The sequence below is a fragment of the Melanaphis sacchari genome, unplaced genomic scaffold (assembly GCF_002803265.2).
Source record: "Melanaphis sacchari strain LSU unplaced genomic scaffold, SCAv2.0 Contig23_pilon_pilon, whole genome shotgun sequence".
NCBI lineage: Eukaryota > Metazoa > Arthropoda > Insecta > Hemiptera > Aphididae > Melanaphis > Melanaphis sacchari.
Genome location: NW_020271114.1, coordinates 1130334 through 1146228, shown reverse-complemented (window position 1 = coordinate 1146228; position 15895 = coordinate 1130334). Strand labels below are relative to the sequence as shown.

General features: G+C 24.0%; 3 protein-coding genes across 4 annotated transcripts; 2 read left to right on the top strand and 1 right to left on the bottom strand.

Moving 5' to 3' along the window:
• Window positions 1–1376: 1376 nt before the first annotated feature.
• Window positions 1377–4334, bottom strand: LOC112594665 (DNA fragmentation factor subunit alpha-like). The gene is made up of 5 exons (XM_025339581.1): window positions 4046–4334; window positions 3742–3898; window positions 3061–3222; window positions 2808–2935; window positions 1377–1482 (listed from the first exon to the last, which is right to left on the bottom strand). Exons 1-5 carry the CDS (start codon window positions 4149–4151, stop codon window positions 1454–1456), a joined length of 582 nt encoding a protein of 193 aa, XP_025195366.1. The 5' UTR covers window positions 4152–4334; the 3' UTR covers window positions 1377–1453.
• Window positions 4335–6033: 1699 nt separating this feature from the next.
• LOC112594643 (general transcription factor IIH subunit 2) lies at window positions 6034–7517 on the top strand. The gene is made up of 2 exons (XM_025339547.1): window positions 6034–6072; window positions 6286–7517. Exon 2 carries the CDS (start codon window positions 6298–6300, stop codon window positions 7462–7464), a length of 1167 nt encoding a protein of 388 aa, XP_025195332.1. The 5' UTR covers window positions 6034–6072; window positions 6286–6297; the 3' UTR covers window positions 7465–7517.
• Window positions 7518–8130: 613 nt separating this feature from the next.
• On the top strand, window positions 8131–15352 carry LOC112594729. Of its 2 annotated transcripts, none has more exons than XM_025339684.1 (17): window positions 8131–8603; window positions 9211–9480; window positions 9591–9818; window positions 9970–10176; window positions 10251–10469; window positions 10536–10729; window positions 10796–11025; window positions 11098–11228; window positions 11801–12020; window positions 12676–12827; window positions 12906–13028; window positions 13126–13253; window positions 14001–14096; window positions 14160–14298; window positions 14368–14445; window positions 14526–14738; window positions 15070–15352. In XM_025339684.1, the coding sequence occupies exons 1-17, from the start codon at window positions 8457–8459 to the stop codon at window positions 15325–15327; spliced, it is 3033 nt and encodes a 1010-aa protein (XP_025195469.1). In that variant the 5' UTR covers window positions 8131–8456; the 3' UTR covers window positions 15328–15352. The 2 variants fall into 2 exon arrangements, with proteins under 2 accessions (XP_025195469.1, XP_025195470.1); XM_025339685.1 differs by having other exon boundaries at window positions 8457–8603; window positions 14001–14076; window positions 14155–14298; window positions 15070–15327.
• The last annotated feature ends 543 nt before the right edge of the window (window positions 15353–15895 follow it).

The window sequence follows — 15895 nt, the reverse complement described above, 5'->3', positions numbered from 1 at the left end:
TGACTAGTAAGCAACCTATAGTATTTAAAATCAATATTAAAATGGATAAAACACTTGTGGGTATGAGTGGTATATAACGCATAGCACGCTATGCCAAGCCTTTATTATTGGTATGTTTCAAAGTTCAATTTAAATTTTAATGATTATTAAGTAAATTAAGTTGATATAATTATTAATTTTTAAGTTAATATAAATTGTTATGATATACTTAATATAATAATAATAATCACACTTCACAAACAAAACGACAAAATCGCGGTTACAAATTAAGGTAATATAAACATTAAATATTTAAATATGTATGTTGGGCCCCGATATGGAAAAACAACTCTGGATTTCCCAGACAACCATTGATTTTACCTAATACATTTGATCAATATTAAAAATAAAACACAAATTGTTATTTTTTACAGCCAAAGGCCTATTTTATATTATCCACACAAACAACTTTTAATTGATTTAATATTTGAATATATAACTGTGAAGTAAAAAATTAATAAAATAATCAATGATTACAAGATAAATATATCATGAATTGTGCATTTTAAAGTTTTAAATCACTATAACATTTAAACAATTAACTATCTAGAATATTTTTTTAAATACCTACCCTAATTGCATCAAAATATTAAATTACTAAATTTAATACTTATCAGTGGCATAATTTGATCGTTTGTAAAGAAATACCATTTTTATACGTTTTGTCTATTTTTACCAAGAAAATTTGGTTTATATTATAACATAAGCCCCTCTAAATGCAACTATTGTGTTCTGTATACTTTAAATAGGTACACAATATTCAAATATTCAAATTTAGAAATAAGTATTTATTTGATTGGTACCAAGATACGATTTCATCATAAATCACAATAAAATATCTACCCTACATGGCTTAAATCCAAATTTATTAAATACTCTTCTGGATCAACTTTAAAATTTTATGAACAGCCAACATAGCAAATCCATAATTCATAATTGGTTCTAGAGTAAAAAGTAAAAATTAGACTTAAATTTAATCTCTACCACAGAAACTACGAAAATATAACTTGATTAAAGTTAATTCAGCTCATTGTATTACTTAGTTAATTTTTTTCAAATAGAAAAATGTTTTGTAAAAAATTTAATTAATACATGATATATTATATTAATATAAAGAGTTATAGGGTCATTGTGCTTGGGATACAACACCCAAACCTCTTCTCGGTAACTATGCCACTGATACCTATGGCAATGCTTTCAGAAAAAAAAAATGTCTAACAATATTCTACTACACATACAAAAAAAAAGTTGAATACAATTTCTTTCTTAATTATAACTTGTAATTAGTAATTACCCTTATTAAACAATGGTCCAATACTTAATATATTACTAAGGTTACTTTCAATACAATTTAAAAAAAGAAAAATACAATTAACTGCATTGACATTTTTCTTTCTTTATACAAATTTCCCACTTAGTTTTTCAGAGTAATTGTAAAGCAGTCTAAATAAAAAACAAAGGAAGAATAAATTTCAAACATAAATTCTTATGGTGCATATTTCAGATATATTTGTGATTATTAAAAGGGTAATAGGATCTGTCACATAAATTAAAAATGATAAAATAGACAGTATAAAAATATAAAACAGTCAAGTTAAGAGTTACACAATTATAAAAATTTCAAACACAAAAATTATTTTTAAATGCATTTTTTGATGGTAATTTATGATTTAATTTTAATAAAACATTTTTAATACTAACTTTATGTAATATTTAAGCTAGAGTAAAAAACAGAAAAAAAAATTTTTAACTTCTATGATTGCATATTATTTTTTAAATTAAATTTGTATAGATTTATTTTATAAACAGTTTGGTTAAATTTTTTCTGTGATATATTTATTATTAGGACAAATATAATTTGTTTTAAAATAAACTAAATTAGGAACAATGCTTTTAATTTATAGTTTACATTTATCGACTTAATATTAATTTTAATATTTACTCTTATTATTTATTGCAATACTTAATACTTGGATTTTTAAGGTTATAAAATTAATTGTAGATGCATTTTTAAATACATAATATTATAATAATATTGTGTTTATTAAAGTTTTAACTGAAAAGTGATATGGCATTACTAAGATTTTGCTAAAACCCAGAATAGCACCAGTACAACTTGATTAGATTGACAATAAAGGTTTGTTATGAAATTGCAAAAATATGTTTACAATGGTAAGCAAACAAATCATTATTTTTATTATCTTAAAAATTAAAACTGGACATATCAATTTTTATTTTATTTATTTAAATAATATTAATGAGATGTGCTTAAAAAAAAAAAAAATGTATGTATATAAATTAGATATTAAAAAATATTTTTTTGAAAAAATTGGTTTGAACTGGTTCTATATTTTAATTTAATGTTTGATAAAATATGAATACATTTACTGTTAAGTTGATTATTCAGTTTTTTTTTTATTTTCATCAACTAATGCATTTAAAATATTTCAATACATTTATTTTTTCTAAATTTAATGACTAAAAACAAAAACACAGTTCAATGAAATTTAAAATCTATTAATCATAAAACATTAAAGGTAATCTTTATAACACTAATCAAATACACATAATTCATACAAAACAGAATAAGAATACAACTTTTCGTTGTATTAATATTTTTCAAATGCTTTGTAGAAATTATTAATGAAACATAAAAACGATAACTTAATGACAACAAAGTAATATCATTTAATATAAATAGTTTTACAGTGATAAAATAATTTTAAAAATGTTATATTTTAATTCCATAACTAAGTATTAAACTTTACTTTTCTTAGATGAATTTTGACCGATTGTCGAGGCATGGTAGAGTTTGAGCAAATTGATTGCATCTTGAGCTTCTCGTTTTTCATGAAGAAAGCGTCCACTAGCTTCTTTGATTTGATCTAGAAATGACCTGAAGAAATATAAGATATTAGCATAAAGCAAGTTTTTTTTATATAACTTCCAAAACTAAGAAAACTTTGAACAGAAATCTGAATTCTATTAATTTGTAACAACTGATTGATTAAATAATATTACCTGTCAAATGCCATATCAACCAAACCGTCTGGATCCATATCAGATAAAAGTTCAAGATCGCAACCACCCAAGAATGCTATTTGACCTATATCATTTTGCAGGCGTTGAATCAAACTGTTTAAACTTTGTGTGCCATCAATTTGATCATCAGTAAATTTAATGCTTGAAAAAAAAATGTAATATAGATATTAAGTACAAAAACATGGAGAATATTTTAATATAATAATTAGAAAATTCTGTCTAATCTAACATTTAAAGTAGAGTAATTTTGATGTATAAGTTGGGGCACGGCTACAATTCAATGGTTTTTATCCTTAGATTTTTACTATTGTAATCAAAATAAAAATCTACAAGAAAAATCAGAGTTCTAGAAATCACAAGAAAATAAATGTTAATATTATTGATAAGATTGAAGGCTATTTAATAATCAACAATTACAAAATATATTTCAAATTACATAATTTGTATTATTATTAATACTATATACTAGAAAAAGTAGTGTTCCAAAGATGAAGCTTCAGTTTCAGTACCCTACTAAAATAACTACCCATCTATACCATTTCAAAAAGTAGTTTTGAACCAGATTATATAGATAAACATAATTTTATATCAAGTTTACATTTCAATCATTCCACCATTACATAGTAAATAAAATAAAAGATTCAATAATTTGTTAGGTACCTTATATCATTATATGGACTCCATTTTTGGTCAGGTCTTAAAATCATAATTAATGTATTATTTTCCAAGGTGTCAAAGTAGTCTTCTTCGTCAATTTCAGTACCATCAGATTCAAGAACAACTTTAATGGTTTCACTTATGTCAAATTTTTGTTGTGCTAAACAAAGGTATAATGTTGTAAAGCTATATCATATTATACAGATAAATAATACTGTCAACATTAATCAGTGTATTTTAATTTTTTTTTTTTAATTCAGTAAGAATATGAAATATGTATATTAAGTACATTACAACAATTTTTTACCTTTAGTCATAAAATCTGATAATGAAGTTGCCACGATACCAATTTTGTGTTCACGCTTTGAATCAATTATTTTGTATGGTTTACCAGTATATTCTTCACTAGCCATTTTAAATTAATAATTCAATACAAAACTTTGCTCTGAACAAGCTTTTAATTCCTATTATCTAGTATTTATAGAGTATGGAGTATGGACTAATGACTATGAATATTGAATAGGCAATATAATATGAACAACAACGGATATATACAATCCTCGCTCAAATAATATGTTCAATAAACAATCTTATTGTACATATTATCTTAATATTTGGGGTTTTTATCAATAATTCTTATCAACAGTTTTGTTTAGGACAACATCAGCTGTAACAAGCTCCACAAATGTTTTTTTCCAATGGTAATTTGTTCTAAAATAATTAGGTCAACATCAATATTATTATTTATTATTATATTAATGATAAATAATTATAAATGTTATAGTATTAGTGGCGCAACTAAGATGAATCAGAGGGTACGGACGCACCTAAGTCCAACACCACATCTTGAATTTTGAGGCTCTAATGCAAAAGAAAATTATAAACCCATGGCCCCCTTGAAAAACAATTTATTGCATAGTCCTTTATATTCTTACTTTAAACCAAGTTGCATTATACATGATGAATAGGTAATTTGAACGCAATTTATACTCTATATATTATATCATACCGACATAGCCTATTGTATGAAGTTCATAATAAAAACCGAAAGATACTTTTTTAACAACAAAATGAAGTACCATTTTTACCTTTTAAATGTCCCTATTAAATGTAGATATTATATGATATAGTCTGTATCACAACAACTACAAGATATTACATATTCAAATATAAGAAGTTTTTATTAGTTTTTATATGTGTTTCGATCAATATTATCAATTGGTAATGTGTATGAAAAAATAAATAAATACTAAACAATCGGTCAAAATATGGTCTCATTAATTTGCTACCGATGGAAAAAATTAAAATTAGTTTCAAACCAAAATTCAATACAATGTTTAAAAATAACAAAACATAAATTGCACTAAGTACCTAGGTACCTACCTATTTTAATTTATAGTATTTTCAATTTTGATAAACATAAACATAATACCGAGAGCCTCCAAATATTTCATAGTTCGGGCCCCGGTGCACCGCTTGCACAGTTTCACCTACGCTACGGAACTGGTGGACAAACGTATACTTTTAATTAGGTATGTTCCATTTTGTATCCCCAAAACACTTAAAACTCCGTCTATACTTGAGTCTAAGTGTCTAACAATAGATGTAGGTTTATAAATATACATATATAATTTTATAAGTGTAATTAGTGTATGAACGTAGATATGTTTAGGTGCATATGTTAATTGTGTGTAATGTTTATACTTATATCTGTATTAAATTTTGAACATATTTTTTTTAATAGCAAAGGTTTTTCTCATCATATTTTCACATACTTATATGATCAAATTATTTTTCCCTATTAATTTTTGAACTGGCAAAAAAAAATTCTCTGCCTGAAATATTGACCCAATCCGTCCCTGAATAAGATACATATTTTATTCTTTTCGTGAACATTATATTTTTAAATTTTTGAAATGGACGTTTTGTGGAACTATAGGTATTCTGCCAAAGTTGACTTAACCCTATTCATAACTTTTCCAAAGAGTTCAGAAATATTTAAATTAATTTAAATATAATATTTTAATATTGATAATGTAAGACTAAGTTTTTAACTGTCTTGTACTCTTGTGTTAACACTGTGACTGTTAACAGTAGTATACGCTATATGCCATACGGCTTTATAGTTTATACTTTACAGTTTATATACGACAGTTTACTTACTTGATACTTCGAAGTAGAATTAGCTTAAAATATTATTAAATATTAACTTTTAAGTATTTTTTATTAAATACTTACAAATAAATAAGCATTTAGTAAAATTAAAGTTATAATAATCAACATTTATTTTGTATTGCATTGAGTAATAATATTCTTGTTTAATTTGTGTTGCCTGTAAGTTAACTATTTAAAATTTAATTTATACATTATTTATACAAATATACGAAATGATCTTCGTGGATTTTGTATTTTGTAGAATAAAATATAAAAATTAATAATACAGCTTACTAAATTTTAATAATACAATATTTTAATGAATATTAATAATTTATTTAAAAATAAAATAAAAATTGCTCGTTTAACTTGTATTACTTGTATAATTTTTAGAAGATTTTTGAAATGGACGATACTGAAGTTAAAGAATATCGCTGGGAAGGTGGTTACGAAAAAACATGGGAGGAAGTGAAAGAAGACGAAGGAGGAAATGTTGAATGGTCAGTTAAAGAGATTATTGAAAAATCTAAGCGATTATTGGCAACTCGACAGCCTAATGTCCGCTTGGGCATGATGCGACATTTATTTGTTATCATAGATAGTTCTAATTCAATGATTGAAAAGGATTTAAAACCTACTAGACAATTGTGTACCTATAAATTACTTCAAGATTTCATTCAAGATTATTTTGATCAAAACCCAATTAGTCAACTTGGTCTGATAACTACAAGGAATTCATCTGCAGAGCGTATATCTGAATTGTCTGGCAATAGGAAATATCATCTTGAAGAATTGAAAAAAACTTTTGGAGATTTTAATTATTGCAATGGATTGATGTCTGTGCAAAACTCTTTAGAAATTGCATTGTCAGTTATGAAAATGTTGCCCTCTCATACTAGTAGAGAAATACTAATTATTGGATCTAGTTTGAGCTCGTGTGATCCAGGTGAAATAAATACTACTATTGAAATACTTAAAACAAACAATATTAGAGTTTCTATGATACATTTGGCTGCTGAAGTACGTATGTTTCGACATTTATGTAATGAAACTAAAGGCAAACATAATGTGATTGTAGACGATGTACATTTTAAGCACATTCTTTGGTCGTTTGTGGAACCTATTCCTCTTCCAAATTCAGTTGATGCATCATGTGTGAAAATGGGCTTTCCTCAAGAATTAGAACAAAAACCACCATTCACCACGTGCTCATGTCATTTAGCAGAGGGTGGCAAATTAAACGCTAAAGGTTTTTTTTGCCCACAATGTAACAGCAAATATTGTGAATTACCTGTAGAATGCAAGTGTTGTGGCCTCATACTAGTGTCTTCTTTACATCTTGCTAGATCGTTACATCATTTGGTTCCTATTAAACCATTTATAAAAATTGAACTTGAAGAAGGTTCTAGTGCCTACTGTTATGGATGTAGAAAAAGAATAAAAGCCCCAGCTGAAAACGTATACTTTTGTGAATCTTGTAAAAAACATTACTGTGATGGTTGTGACATTTATGTCCATAATACATTACATGTATGTCCAGGCTGTGCTGTTAAACGAGATGAAAAAAGATAATATACAATTTTTTTTTTTTTTATATGCATTATTTTGTACATAAGCTAAATATTTTAAAAGTATCAATAATTTATTGATTTTCTTTTATATATTTTTAAACATAATTTCTATAAAATGATTTTAGTTTATGTATACAATTATAAATTATTAAAAACAGAATAAAACTGGACTGAAACTATTTTATTTAATTTGTCTTTAGTATTCTAAATTTATGTTAAAATTTTAATAAACATGGGTGTATTTTGATTTTGTACACTTAATATAAACTATAAAGTATAAAGTATAAGATTTGTTAAATTCTAGTTATAAAATTGATCCATCATAGTTGGTTATGTAATATTAGATAAGGACGCAGTATTCACATAAAAAGTATGATTAACAAACATATTTTAATATTTCGGGTATTTTTTCATAGTCAAATAATTCTTATTAACATTGATCGATTGATCTTTGATTGTAATTCATCAAGGATGTTCGACTCTATTTTAAACTTTAATTCTGATTTTTGAAATTGTTTACAAGTTTCCAGAACCTAGGTAAAGAGCACAGTAAAGAGTAAAAACAATGAATTTTAAAATATTACTTAACCAGCGTTAGGTTAGGTTAATTACACACAAAACTTTAGTGATAACAGTTACATATACTAATCAACTATTATCTTTAGATACTGATGTAGTTACATTTTTACTGTGTTTACAATATTATTTAACCCTTTTGATAAATTTTGTATGTTTTGATGTTTTATCTTGAGTTTGTATTTAGTACTTTATATTCGTTCGCGATTTGCAATGGCTATTAACTAGTTAATCGCCTACGTTACTGTATTGCAGTCTGTTGTCCACTTGTCCGTATCTACGACTGACAATTTCAAAAACTGTATAATATTCCATTTTTTGCGCAATTATGGGGTTGACTTAATAAAGGTTTGAACGATTCACTTCATACATTTTGTTCCGTACTTCTGTCGCAGCAACTTAATATAATTATTTTCGATGAATAAAGAATATATTATAAAGGACTCGGTGACTACTTTGGCAATAGCCATTGCAGATCACCAACAATCACCTAATGAAAATTATTTAGGCACTTGCTTGGACAAAGTTAACAATGTGCTTAAACCTCAATGGATGAAAAATCAAGTAATACTCGATTATATATATATGTATAATTTAATTATAAAAGCACCTACATTGTTTATGCTTAATTAAAAAAAAAAATGTATTTAAAAGATAATGAATGGCTATTATAATTTCATATTATGTATCATTTATTATTATCCTACCTATTGTATCAGTATAGTAGCTAGAATTTTACTGTAGACAGTAGTTAATAATTTGTTGTGTAGGAAAGGTTTAATTAGGAGTCTACAAATTTTGTATACTGAGTAGTTAACAGTTTAGACTCGTACAGAAATGTTCATGAAAATTCCAATAACTATCAAACATCAAAATATTGTATACTTATTATATTTACTTATATAACTAAACCATAAGAATAATTGAATTTTATAATTATAAAAAATTTTCAAAATCATGAGCATGCATGAGGTATGTTCAAATATGTCAATTGAACATTTTTTTTAATAGTTTTAAAAATGACAAAAATGTAAAGTTAATTAAATTGATCACGAAGATAAGACACTAGTAAAATACTCATGGAAAATGTTTGTTCCAAGATGTTATTAATACTGTTCAATGTGTTTTACTATTATGTATATTTTATTTCTTTTTTCTTTTTTTATAACAGGATGACATATTATGTTTATTTCAAGTATGCCAAGAGATTAGTCCAACAGATACCAATCTAGTTGTTAAATGCTGTAAATTAATGAGTAAAGTATTACCAAAACTTGGTTTTGGCGAAGAAAATCTTTTAAAAAATACAATTTCTTGGACATTATCATGTACCTTTCATTTTAAATCCAGTGTTCAATATACAGAACAAATCGATGAAATTCTTAATTTTTATGTCTGCACTATTCAAACATATAAAAACTTGAACATAAACAATAATCGAGTAAGGAATTATTTATGTTGGTATTTTCAAAACAAAAAAATCTTAAGATTTGACTAAATTAAATCTAATATACATTTATAAGTTTTTAATAAAAAATCTACTCATTTTAGAATATTTCTGATGTAATGGCTTTATTACTACAAGTATTACAAAAAATAGAAAATAAATCTGTAGAACTTCAAACAAATGTTGACATACTTACATACATAAAGTTTTTAGAAGCAACTGTGGTTATAATAAAAGATTATGATTACATTAATACTATTGGAATCTATATGATTAAATTTATGGAACAGTCAATAAATCAAAAGATTTGTATGCAATCATATGGTCTAGAAGTAAGTTATAATAATAATAGTTATTTTAATAATTATTAAGTTTCTTTACATTAATTACAAAGGTCTTAAAATGAAATAAGCTGTGTTATAAAATACTTGATGTTTTGAAAATATACTGTTTAATATTTTAATATGATAATGATAATTTTAGGTTTTAAAATATGGATTACAAATTTTGTCACAACTTATTGAACAGTCTAAACAATGGACTAATGATAATTTTAACAAATTGTTACCAATTGTTTTGTTGTATTTAAGGTATGGTTTGATTTTTAATCAATCAAAATTCCTTTATGATTTGCAACCCTCTCCTATTGTACAATGGGAAAATCCATCAAGGCTAGATATAGTACCTATGGTGAATTCAATTTAAAATGTTTAGATAATCATATTTATAAAAAGATTTTAGAAAATAAAAATTCTTATTTCTAGATTAATATGACGAATAAGCGACGTCAAAAAAAAAAGAGAATTATAGAATCCAAAAATAAAGTACCAAAATTTGTTACTATTTCAATAGATGATGAAGTTTTGATGAATGTTAGGGATTCAGATTTTTCTGAAGATGAACCATGCACATCTAATCTTACTGGACGTATAACAATAGATATACGATTATTGGCTGCACAAATAATGAAAAAAATGTTTACTGTAAGTCTTGAATATTAATTTACTTATTAAATTATAAAACTATATTTGTATTTGACTTAATTTCAGATAGTAGAGAAAAAAATATTGTTAGGATATTTATATACAATTATTGATGGTTCAATGAACATTCAAAATTGTTTGATTTCTGAAGTGGGTAATTCAATACGTGAACCTTCTTCTAAAGTACGCGCAACTATTATAACTGCTATTACATCTATTTTCAATGGTTCAAAAATATTTTTTGCTCAAGCTCAATATAGGTAAATAGTTAACTTTTCTTATTTATGATAATATGTTGTTAATTTTTATAAATTAATATTTTTAAGAGAGAAAAAAGGTGCATTTACAACATGGTCTGAAACTCTTGCTGATTATATAATTAGAATACATGATACATTATTAAAAGATTTTGGTATGGAAACGCTTAGTGTCCGTCTTGTACTTTTACATTGTTTTTCTACTGTGATTTCTAACACACCATATACGAGGTTGAATAAAAGTCTTCTTAAATCAGTATTAGATGCCATACTTGTTTATACTAAATGTGAACCATGTGGTTAGTATTGTAATAAAGTATATTATATTTTTATTATTTTTGTTATATCAACTGATTTGTATTTACTTATAGATAATTACTTAAGAATAGGAGTTTTTAGATGTCTGTCCTCCGTTTTCAACTCAGAACTTCCACAATTTGAAAAAGAATTATTGTTAGAAAAAAAGACAGAAATTATTAATTTATGTTTATACTTATTTAAAGTAAGTGAATGTATTTCTATACATTTATAAATATGTATTTAGGGTAATTCACCAAGCATGGTCTCCCTCATTTTTATCTTTAATAATAAATTTATTCAAATTTTAATTTTTGGAATTATTAAACACACTAAACATTTCTAAAAAATTATCCACTAAATAATTTATCGTAAAAAGTGCGAGAGAGGGTTTCCGTTTGAAAAATAAAATTTTTATCACTACATAATACTTCTAAGTTGTACAAGAAACCTTAAGAATTTTAAAATATTATGTTAAATATATTTAAAAATTCAAAAAATCAGAATTTAAATAAATTAATTTCTAAAGGAAATAATGAGAATAAATAAGCATGTTTGGTAAATCAACTTGTGTAGAAAACTTAAAAGTAAAAAATTGCAAAATTATAGTTATCAACTATCTTAACTAAAAATAAATTTATGAAATAGTGATATAAAATTAACAAATGTTATCTTGTTTAATATTTATCCACTTCTGGTTAATTATTTATACAAATTAATGTTTTAAGTTTGTTTGGATAATTGATATTCTACTTTTAAATTTATTTTTGTCTGTAGGAAACAAAATCATTTCTAGAAAGTGATCAAGATAGTACGCAGATGATTGTAAGGCGCCAGTGTTGGCAAATGTTAAATAGCTACTGTAATCATTATCATGGTTTGATTGAAAATAGAATGTTAATAAATATTGCAATTGAAGACATGAAATACACTAAACAAACATTATTACGTAAAAATATTTTGTCATGCTTAAAACAAATGTCTGCAGTATCAGAAGGTAACTAATACAGTGTCATTGGTAAATTTTGCTTATTTACCTATTTTTTTTTATTATTAATACCAGGAATCAGAACTTTATGTACTCAAGATCATAAAAATATGTGCATACATATGTATAATAAAATATCAAAAAATGTGTTTATTTTTAATTTAAAATAGATATGCTTGTACGGATTAAATTTAAAAAAAATAAAATGTAAAATGTAGAGTTATTCTATTGATTATTGCCTTATCGGTATTATTGCAGACAAAATCATAAGATAAAATTAATTTAGAATGAACAATGTATATTGTATCTACACTTGTTTTCTAAATAAAATTTTTTTAACGCGTCAAAAAGAAAAATTTTACATTACTATTTTTCATTTTTCATGTAAATTAAATTAAAAAAAATATATTTTTATAGAATATGCAATAAAAATAAATAAATCTTTGTAATATACATTAAAAAAAAAAAATAATAATAATAATTATGCAGAAATATACAATAATAATTTTTGAATTTGAAATCCTTATATCAAAAAAAAAATATGTATCGAATCCAATTTCTTCTATCTATATTCCGAACAAATATGTAAATGCATAAAGTTCCAAGCCCTGATTATCATTTGATAAATTAATAATTTTAATTAAATGTATAATGTGTATATTAGGGGATGATTATAAATCTGCAAGATTAGAAAAATGGAAGTTGATATTTCGAAAATTAATACCACAAATGTTCGCAGAAAAAGATCCACATACACTGCCTATTCTTATTGAAAGTCTATCAACAATTGGATCAGATTTATTTAACAATCTTGAAGTATTAATATAAATAATTTATTTTTAGTTATTGATAAATATTTAGTTTAATAAATTTAACAAAATCTTATTTTTTTAGGATGAATTGATTGATCTATACTGCAATGAATTACATATGTTTGTTACTTATGAAGATTATAATATTCAATCAGCAGCAATTGCAACATTGGGTACACTTATCAAGTACGAAAAGCTATCAAAAGTAAGTAAACATATTTAATATTACACATTTTTAACTTGAAAAATAATTCCTTTTATGGTTATTATGTATTTATATTTTGGTTAAAACAATTTTATAGAATCCTATGTATATAAGACACACTATTGATGATTTGCTTTATATTTCATCAATAAATAAATTAAATTCAATTCAAGAAAAAGTAGCATGGACATTAAACTGTGTATCTGAAATCTTGGTAGAAAATTGGTAAATAAATAATTAAACAGTTTTGATTATAATTTATCATAAGTTTTAGAAATCATTAATTTTTAATGTTAAATGAGTAATTATTACCTTCTTTTGATGAACATTTTTAAATTTTAGAATAAATATTAGAGTTTTCTAAATCTTCAGAGTTTATCTCTTTTTTTAGTATTTTTTATTTATATATACTGGATAATTTTTTTATCAAATAACAATCATTATTTCAAAATCTATTTACTATTTAGAAAATATTTATTTTTTTTACATCATTTTCAGTCGAAATAAAACAAATGTTTTAAAAAATATGTATATTTAATAATTTTTTTAATTTTTATTATTTGAATGACAACATAATATTTTATTTTCTATTTATAATTTTATAGATAAAATTTAAATTTGGATGAATAGTTGATGTGTTATTAGTATTATTAGAAGGTCATTATTTTACGGGATATCTTCGTTCTACTTAACACCACTAATCTACACTTTAAATAGTTATAAATTCGTAAGCTACTTATCTGTATTTAAAATTTTATATTTAAAATTTAAAAATATTCTGCTTCAGAATATGAATTGAAAAATGTATGTTATCATTAAAAAAAGTAAAAATTAAAAAAATTATAACAATAACAAATATTTAAAAACTATTAATAGATTTTGATATAAGACAAGTGTTGTTTGATAAAAGAATCATTCTGTTCATTATATTGAATAGTTAAATAATATATTTTTATATTTTATATATTTTAGGGATTTGTATGAAATTGAAGATGGAAAATTATTATGTTTGGCCAAAGCTGCACTATCAACACTTGACCGTAAACCAGTAATTAAAACCTATGCATTGTAACATGTATAATTCTTGTTAATTATTAAAAATCGTCTAATATATTTTATCATTTAGTGTAGAGCTTGTGGTTCTAGAGCTTTAGGTCTCTTACTGTCATTAATTGACCACACTGATATTACTGGGCAGCAATTTGGCCCTATATATGAAGATTCCATAAATATTTTAATTAATATAGCTAATGGAAATGATAGTATGAAAGTTAGTAAATAACAATATAATCACAAATAGTCATTTAAAATTATTTATAAAAAATATATTTTGTTTTAGAATCGTTGGAATAGTTGTAATTCTCTAGGTGTTCTCTATCAAACTAACTCCATTCAAAAGTTACCAGAAACTTTAAGGGTAAAAATATAGATGATAAAAAGTCATCAGATATGCAGCATTGTATGTATGACATTAATTGTTTAAAATTGCATTTTTAGATTAATATATTCAATACATTATCTACTCTAATTATAAACTGCTGTAACTTTAAAGTCAGGCATGTGGCTTGTTCATCTTTAATGTATAATCGTCGAGATCTGTATGGTAATAATTACTCAAAAATGTGGCACAGGCTGTTTGATGCTTTTGAAAATTCTCAAAATTTACCTCATATTTGTGAATACAAGCATCAACAAAAACTAATAAATCAGGTTTGTAAAAAAAATACTGTAACATCTAATTAACATGTTTTATATTGGAACAAAATCTGCTGTATTTAGCTTATTAATTCAAATGTTCTATGCATACTTGGCTAATGATATATAACCATACAATTGATACTAAAATATAATCAGTATTGAATGTGGTAATATAATATGTCTGTTTGATTAACAATATCGCCTAATGGGTAATTTTGTTAGTAAATATTTGAAATAATTTTAAAATTTAATTTATTGTTAATTGAAAACATATTAATATAATTTTACTTTATTTGACTAATTGCCACACACAAAATTATCTATAATTAATTTAATTTTCTAGCTTTGTGCATTGTTTTGCAATTTGTGTAATTTACTTGAACTATCAGACATTGGTGGTTTAACTTATTTGTTTGACTCTCGGCTACATGTAATTCAGAATGAAATGGAAAAGTTTTGTAATTTTAACGACATTCCAAATTATTCTGAAATGTTAGCAGCAACACACAACCATTTGCATAATATGCTGAAAACCAAACAACTCACATCTAAACAAGAAGAGATCATAAACAACTTATTGAATGTATTTGTTAACCATTAAATTGTTATATGACTTTGTTATTCAATTGAATAATGAATATAATTTATTTTAATAAAATATATTTATTTTATTCGAAGTATTTGAATTACTTTTATTACCAATAAGTATTAAAAGTATTGATATATAATGCATTTTCAAAACCAAAATATAGAACTTAAATAAAAGTGCATTTAATAGAGCAAAATACTATTATAATTGACCTCCATTACAACCCAAAAAATATTATTACACAAATTTAAGCTTGTGAGTTGATAAATTTTGGTTAAATCTGTTCTGACTTAAAGTTGACAAAAAACTTATTGCTGACCCAATAAATCAATATAATTGAAAACAAATTTTTTTGCAACATTACATCGTTTATTTGATTACCAAAGGATTTAACGTGTTATGTTTTTAGGTTAAATGATTAATTTTTAACTTGGATAAAATTACAAGTTAATCCTTTAAAAGTTTAAAGAAAATGTTAATTTAATAGTAAAAAAATATTAATTGTAATAATATATATTGTTTTAATAATTTCCTTATAATCAGAATGCTTTTGAAATAAGTATTAAAAAAAAATATTTGG

Coding starts and splice junctions, on each gene's coding strand:
- LOC112594665 (XM_025339581.1), bottom strand. CDS start 4,151: ATGGCTAGTGAAGAATATACTGGTAAACCATACAAAATAATTGATTCA. Junction 3,223..3,741: donor AGTCCATATAATGATATAAG/GTACCTAACAAA, acceptor TTTTTTTTCAAG/CATTAAATTTACTGATGATC. Junction 1,483..2,807: donor TCAAAATTCATCTAAGAAAA/GTAAAGTTTAAT, acceptor TTTTTTATTTAG/ACTGCTTTACAATTACTCTG.
- LOC112594643 (XM_025339547.1), top strand. CDS start 6,298: ATGGACGATACTGAAGTTAAAGAATATCGCTGGGAAGGTGGTTACGAA.
- LOC112594729 (XM_025339684.1), top strand. CDS start 8,457: ATGAATAAAGAATATATTATAAAGGACTCGGTGACTACTTTGGCAATA. Junction 12,828..12,905: donor ATTTATTTAACAATCTTGAA/GTATTAATATAA, acceptor TTATTTTTTTAG/GATGAATTGATTGATCTATA. Junction 14,299..14,367: donor ATGGAAATGATAGTATGAAA/GTTAGTAAATAA, acceptor ATTTTGTTTTAG/AATCGTTGGAATAGTTGTAA.